The sequence below is a fragment of the Mandrillus leucophaeus genome, unplaced genomic scaffold (genome assembly GCF_000951045.1).
Source record: "Mandrillus leucophaeus isolate KB7577 unplaced genomic scaffold, Mleu.le_1.0 Scaffold1173, whole genome shotgun sequence".
Taxonomy (NCBI): Eukaryota; Metazoa; Chordata; class Mammalia; order Primates; family Cercopithecidae; genus Mandrillus; species Mandrillus leucophaeus.
In genome coordinates, this window is record NW_012100021.1 from 326,764 (window position 1) to 334,580 (window position 7,817).

General features: G+C 42.3%; 1 protein-coding gene across 2 annotated transcripts in view; it reads left to right on the forward strand.

Moving 5' to 3' along the window:
* CNST (consortin, connexin sorting protein) overlaps nt 1-6,452 on the forward strand; it is a 133,893-nt gene extending 127,441 nt beyond the window's left edge. For both annotated transcript variants that reach the window (XM_012000964.1, XM_012000969.1), the window contains exon 11: nt 3,546-6,452. In XM_012000964.1, coding sequence (XP_011856354.1) covers nt 3,546-3,751 — 206 coding nt within the window. In that variant the 3' untranslated portion in view covers nt 3,752-6,452. The remainder of the gene's footprint in view (nt 1-3,545) is intronic.
* Nucleotides 6,453-7,817: the final 1,365 nt, after the last annotated feature.

Here is a 7,817-nt window from a genome sequence, read left to right on the forward strand (position 1 = left end):
TCACCCAGGCTGGAGTGCAGTGGTGCGATCTCGCTGCAACTTCTGCCTCCCGGGTTAAAATGGCAAATTTTATGTTACCTATATTTTAACACACACAGACTGACACTACCAAGTGTTGGTGAGGATATGAAATAATCAAATTTTCATAGACAGCTAGTGGGAATATGAAATGATTCGCCCACTTTGGAAAACAGTTGGGCAGTTTCTTTTCTGCGGGGTGAGGGGTTGGGGGTGTCGGAGTCTCACTCTCTTGCCAGGCTGTGATCTCAGCTCACTGCAACCTCTGCCTCCCAGGTTCAAGCGATTCTTGTGTCTTAGCCTCCCAAGTAGCTGGGATTACAGGCATGCGCCACCATACCCAGCTAATTTTTGTACTTTTAGTAGAGACGGCGGTGGGGGGGGGTTCACCATGTTGTCCAGGCTGGTCTCGAACTCCTGACCTCAGGTGATCTGCCTGCCTCGGCCTCCCAAAGTGCTGGGATTACAGGTGTGAGTCACCGCGCCTGGCCAGAATTTTAAGAATGTATTTTATTTAACCCAGTACATCAAAAATATCATTTCAAAATGTGATCTATATGAAAAAATTACTAGTGAGATATTTTACATCCTTTTTTTCACAATAAGTATTCAAAGTCTGTGTTTATCGCCACTCAGTTTGGACCAGCTGCATATCAAGTGCCCAACAGCCACCCGTGACTCACGTTGGACCGTGGAGCTCCAACGGTTCTAGGACATACAAATAAAACACACAGCATATGTGTTTTTACATATTTAAGCTACATTTAAATGCTTGGATTTGAACATATGATAATGAAGAAAAATACTTTAGGTTGTTAACATAGATAAAGTGAGGGAAGGAATCATGTTAAGAAAAGCAGGTAAGGCTAGGGGCAGCGGCTCACACCTGTAATCCCAGCACTTGGGGGAGCCTCCTCCCAAGTCTTCCTCCTGGATCACTTGAGGCCAGGAGTTGGAGACCAGCGTGGGCAACATGGCAAGACCCCATCTCTACAAAAAATACAGAAATTAGCGGGGTGTAGTGGTGTGTGCACCTGTGGTCCCAGCTACTTGGGAGGCTGAGATGGGAGGATTGCTTGAGCCTGGGAGGTTGAGGCTGCAGTGAGTGTGGCCTGGTGACAGAGCACAACTCTATCTTTGAAAAAAAAAAGAAAAGGAGGCGAAAAGACTGAACTGTCCAAAAACAACAAATACAGCGTGATTAGTATGATCCTATTTCTTTATTTATATAAAAGACACACTTTCATACATAGATATAAACTATATACTATTTTATATGCTATTATAAAATAGTATAAACTATTTTAGACTGGGCATGGTGGCTCACACCTGTAATCCCAGCACTTTGGGAAGCCAAGGCAGGCAGATCACCTGAGTTCAGGAGTTCAAGACCAGCCTGGCCAATATGGTGAAACCCCATCTGTATGCCAATACAAAAATTAGCTGGGCATGATAGCAGGTGACTGTAATCTCAGCTACTCAGGAGGCTGAGGCAGGAGAACTGCTTGAACCCAGGAGGTAGAGGTTGCAGTGAGCCAAGATCACACCATTGCACTCCAACCTGGGCAACAAGAGCAAGACTCTGTCTCAAAAAAAAAAAAAAAGCTATTTTAAAATGTAAATTTCAGAGCAAACGATTGTTTAATCCTATTTTCATGTAAGTCCTGAAATCTACATATTTGATCTGAAAGGACACACACCAAATTGAACAGCGTTTACCTCTGGGATGGGAAGGGAATGTGATTGGGCAGGAGAAAAATGGATAGTCCCTTAGACTCTAAGATGCTTTTGGGTTTGCATTTTTACAGGGAGAATATATTCATATATTACTGTACAATGTTCTAAATAAAGTCTATTTGATATGCATTAGGTTTTATAAAATTTGTTTCTTGTAAAAATATATGGTAATTATGAAAAAATCACAGTTTAATAAAGTAAAAATTAAATCATGAGTCTTAGACATCCTTCAATGAAAGAATATATTAAATTTACTTCATCGTATTAAATACTTACATCCTGTTTCATTATATAAATGTCTCATAATGGTTTAACTGTTCCATTGTAACCAGAACAACTAAGTTACTCCCAACCTTTTGTTATAACAAACCCTGCGGCAGCGAACAAGCTTTGTATATAGGATGTTTGTTGTGCACATCTGTGGCCAAATTCTTAAAGGTGGATTTGCTGGGATATGTTGAAACTCTGTGTCCCAGGTGGCCTGAGGCTGTCCTGGTTTACACCTGTTGTCCTGGAATTGCATTCGGTTAACACTGTCTTTTTTTATTTTTTATTTTTGAGACGGAGTCTCGCTCTGTCGCCCAGGCTGGAGTGCAGTGGCGCGATCTCGGCTCACTGCAAGCTCCGCCTCCCGGGTTCACACCATTCTCCTGCCTCAGCCTCCCGAGTAGCTGGAACTACAGGCACCTGCCACCACGCCCGGCTAGTTTTTAGTAGAGACGGGGTTTCACCGTGTTAAACCAGGATGGTCTCGATCTCCTGACCTCGTGATCCGCCCGTCTCAGCCTCCCAAAGTGCTGGGATGACAGGCGTGAGCCACTGCGCCTGGTCTTAACGCTGTCTTTTACTCTCAAAATTGTCCAGTCTGGAGGATAAATTAATTTTAAATTTTAATAGATACTGCTAATTACCTTCCAGAAAGGCATCCCTGCACCTTAATCATGCTGCACATCAGAAGACTTTTTGGTCTTTTTGAATTTTTTAAAAAAATTTTTAATTACGAATAATTAAGATTTTTTCAACCAAAGAATAATCGTTTTCTTCAATATAGAAAGTTGCAAAAGAGATCCCACCCAAAGACATTTTTGTTGTTTAATGTGAAGTCGACTTTGCTCTAAGGTAGTCCCATAGTGTGAACTCTAAGGGTATTTGAACAGCAAGGCTGTAATGTGTACTGTCAAATGCTGCTGTTAGGGCGGGCATGCTGGCTCACACCTGTAATCCCAGGACTTGGAGAGGCCATGACACGAAGATTACTTGAGGCCCGGAGTTCAAGATCAGCCTCTGCAGCATGGTGAGACTCCATCTCTACCAAAAAATAAAAAAGCCAGGCATAGTGGCACAGGCCTGTCGTCCTAGCTGCACAGGAGGCTGAAGCAGGAGGACTACTTGAGCCCGGTGTCGAGGCTGCAGTGAGCCAAGATTTTGCCGCTGCACTTCAGCCAGGGTGACAAAGTGAGACCCTGTCTCTAGAAAACAAACAAAATTTAATTAACCCTTGCTATGAGCACAGCAGCTGTTTTTCTTCTTCTCATGGAGTGATTCTATCCATTGTATAAAGGAGCACGTTTTAATTTTAGCATGTACAAGCTCCACAAGTTGGAATCTTCTTGGTAATTAACAGGTAGGTCTTTGTAGAGTCATTAGGAGCATGAGTTTTCTGTCAATACTTCCTATCCATAGAGGACCGACAGTAGAAATGTCCAGTTACCTTAATTAATGAAAAGACAGCAGATGCTAAGATTTCCATTTTGGTGACAATGTAACCTCACTCTTTCTCATGTTTGCAGATGAAGTTGGAGGTGGCTCCTGTATTTTGCTGATCTTGCTGTGCATAGCAACGGTTCTCCTTAGTGTTGGAGGAACTGCATTATACTGCACTTTTGGTGACATGGAGTCACCTGTTTGTACAGACTTTGCAGACAACATGGACTTCTATTACACTAAGTTACTGCAGGGAATGGCGGAACTGAAGCACTGGATCTACCTCTCCTAGCAGCATTCCAGAGACAGACATGCTGGCAGTGAGAATGAAAGGCGTGAAACTTTCTAAACAGTTTTTATTTCAGGAATTGTATAACATTCCCCTTTCCCCTCTGTTAGGAACCAAGGACATCAGAAATAGCAACTTCAAGTGGCAATCCGGAGGAACTCTGTTAGAATAACCCACACAGTGAGGCAAATATCGATCTAAGCATTGTGGATGGAAGGAGTGATCTTTGAGGAACATACCCATCTCCTCCTCACTGCCTCCTAATGCAGTGAGTCACACTGAGCAGAATCAAACAGGGTAGTCTTGGAACCACACTCTTTTTAGCTACTTCTCAAGCTAATGGTTAAAGAACACTTTTGGCTTACACTTGTTGGTCCATAGAAATTGCTTTCAGCCATCACGCAATAAGTTTGTGTGTAACCAAAAGGAGTTACCTTATGGTTTCAGTGTCGTTTTTTAGTTAACCTTGGGAGCTGTGTAATTTAGGCTTTGCGCATTATTTCTGATCTGTTCTCCACTTATGAAACTATTGGGTGTGTGTTCGCGTGTGTGCGTGCGTGTGCATGTGCTTCCAGCAGTTACCATAAGCAAATACCCAGCACCGCAAAGATGATCTTTCTTCTTTTCACTTGATGAGGTGCAGGCACAGATCTTTGGAGAAGGCTTCACTGTGGAATAGATGAATTTGAGACCTCTTGACCCTGAAACGAGAAACTGTGACAGATCTGTGTCAATTAACTTGATTAGCCAGAAATTCATCACAGGCCTGGAGACAAAAGGAAAAGCTCCCCTGAGTCTCAGTCAACAGTTCTGTCACGGATGCAAAGCTTCCTGAAATCACGAATGCTGGACTCAGTTCGGCAAACGCTTACCCCTATTGTGTTCTGAGATTCTGAGAACGAGAATGCAAACTTAAGTAGGATACAGTTCCTGCTGTAGATGTTTTAATCCTGGTCATATGTAAAATAAACCAGTACTTTGGTGAGTGAAATCACCACATAGAATTCAGTACTAACAGATCATGCGTTCAGATGCGTGAATGTGCATTCTTGTTGTGGGCTTGATTTAGATCCTACTGTGGGGTCATTACGCGAAAATTCAATCATACCTTCCATAGACAGATGTCTGATTTTTGTTTAAATCTGTCCGTTAGGTGGCCTTTCCTTATCTAAGGTATAGTGGTCTAACATTTAGGAAGCCTTGCTTTGACTTTATCAGGCAGTATTTAAGAAAAAACAAAAAACAAAAAAAAACCAAACCAAACATGAATTATAGTTTTTTAGCAAGTGATCATTATTTCCTGTTTTCTGTTAGGATCATTTGAAAGAAAAAGGGAGCACTTCCTTTCTAGTTGTTACTGGCTGGCACAGTACCTCCCTTTGTGTTTCTGCTTGTTTATTTAGATTATGTGAATCTTAAAGGGCTTTTTATGTAAGTTGAAAGTGTATTACTGCGCATGCATTTGGTTATTCCAATGCTAGATATTTAATTACTGTGTACTTAGTGTTTTGATTTTCTATAATTTCAGTTCAGCGTGTTTTTACACTTGTATTTTAAATTGATGTTTCATTTTCACTTACAATACTGTTTGACTTGTCTCTATCATGTCACCATAAACTGTAATATTTTCAAGGGTTATAGATCAAAGCTATTTATTTAGAAATGTACAAGATAATGAAATTTAGATTCCTTATACTTAAGGCTGATTTTATTAGAAGATTATTTTAATGTTCTATTATAAATTTTAAGAATTTGTATTCAAATTGTATGTAAAATATGTAAAATGTTGACGGTACTATATTAAGTGGTTCTATAAAAGCTGTTCACAAGTTCTACTGTGACGGACATCCTCATCATAGACAAAGCTCTTCTGTTTTATCCTCAGTTTCTAGTTACAGAAATTTGGTGATGCTTATTTTTGCCAATTTTATGTCAAAATAAGTTAAAACTTCCCTCCTGTTCACCTCTTAGGTTGCTGTCCTCTGTGACCTCTGGTGTAATATTTGCCCGTTGGCAGCCAGAGCCACTTCCTCTGAAACCCGAGATCTCCCGGGGACCTTCTCACCAAGAGGAAAGCATTGAGACAGTACCTTGCCAATCAGGGAGCCAGGGGTGTCTCAGAGAAGCCATGGGTGTCCTCACCCCTTCCCAGGGAGGGTGAGGTCAGCTCAGGAGCATAGCGATGTTTTGACTTAAAATAGGCATGAAATCACAACTAGAAAAATTAGGGCACTTTTTACAAATGTAATAGTCAAAGTACTGCATGACCTGGAGTAGCCCCACCTGGTGGTGAAAGGATTGTTATTTCACACAAGAAACATTCATCCAGTTTTACTAAAATGTAATTTTTTCTGTCATTTGAAAGTACTGACAACTATTTGTAACTAATCTTCCTTAAGAACTGTATTTGAGGGTATCAAATCAAGCTTGTAATTTAAAATCTATACCCACAAAGTGTCTCAGAGAGTTTATTGGAACGCTTGGGTGCTGAGGAAAAACTGCTTTAAGGTGAAAGTGTGATTTCAGAAGTCGGTCTGGCCCTACAGGTAGATAGATAGTCATCTGTTCTGGGAAGACTGATAGGTCCTTCAGTACAGGCTCTTCTGCTTTCAAATACCTCCCCCATCTGCCTGACGGTAACTGAAAATTGTTCCAAAAATTCATTCTTTTAGATTTAAAAATAAAAATCTTCTGGAGGATTTAAGATTTGAAGGGGGCCTTATTTTGTTTTTTGTTTTGTTTTGTTTTTTGTTTTTTTGCCCTGTCGCCCAGGCTGGAGTGCAGTGACGCAGTCTGACGTCCGCCTCGCAGGTTCAAGCAATTCTCGTGCCTCAGCCTCCCAAGTAGCCAGGATGACAGACATGCGCCGCCACCACGCCCGGCTAATTTGTGTATTTTTAGTAGAGACGGGGGTTTCACCATGTTGGCCAGGCTGGTCTCGACTCCCAACCTCGGGTGATCCGACCGCCTCAGCCTCCCAAAGTGCTGGGATTGCAGGAGTGAGCCACCGCACGGCCCAGAGGCCTTATTTTGAAGGACTTACGTGAATTGGGTTTTGCTGGAGTGCCCGGAGGATATGGGGTAGGAGTGGCAGGGATGGAGATAGGTGGGAAAGGACATCCTTTAGCTCTTCACCTGCTTTGCTGAAGTGGCCTTGTGGCGTTTACTCCCAATGCAAAGAGAGGCTGCATTGTTCCTTTCTGCTGACATGACCTGCGTGACTGTCCGTTTCTTCGGGCTCACTGTTGTGTACAATTTTGTGCGGTGTGTGTAGTGTTTTCACAGTTTTTTCATTTGATGCTGAGATTAGTAAATATACATTCCTCAAATCCAGATCGTAAACTCCCAAATCCATTTTAGTTTCTATGCTGCCATGTTGTCTCTTATCTTCAAATAGAGGAAGAGTGATGTGAGGATTTATGGCACAAATTCTAGTGCCATCTGCTGTTTTAACAACCCCGAAGGTAAACATTCATTGAGCCTCATGTCCTAACTCTATACAGCTACAATTAGTTAAAATGTTCCTTCAGGAATTTTTGTACTATTTAAATCTCCCTGGGTTTAGGCTACTGAGAGGAAAGCTACGGTAACCTACAGGCACCTCTTCTCTTCTCCCTGGTGAAAGAAGAGTTGCTCCCAGACTCACCTTTTTGTCTGTTACCCTGAGATCAGTGCAGAACCACGAGCAACAGTGTTTATCACTGTCTGTACCTTGGCAAACATCTGAATGCCTGCAGTGTGCACTGAGCTGGTTGCTGGGGCTCCAGTACAAGAAATGGTACCAGCTTCAGGAATTAGCATCTGCTGAGGGAAACATTTGTGCAGAGGGAATAAAAATGGTGAACCTGGGAACATGCCACTCGCGGGGGTGGAAACCAGAGCTCCCCTAGTGTGTCACACACTATTAGATGTTACAGGGATGAAAACCAGAGCTTCCCTAGTGTGTCACACACTATTAGATGTTACGGGGGTGGGGACCAGAGGTTCCCTAGTGTGTCACACACTATTAGATGTTACTCGGGGTGGGGACCAGAGCTTCCCTAGTGTGTCACACACTATTAGATGTTAC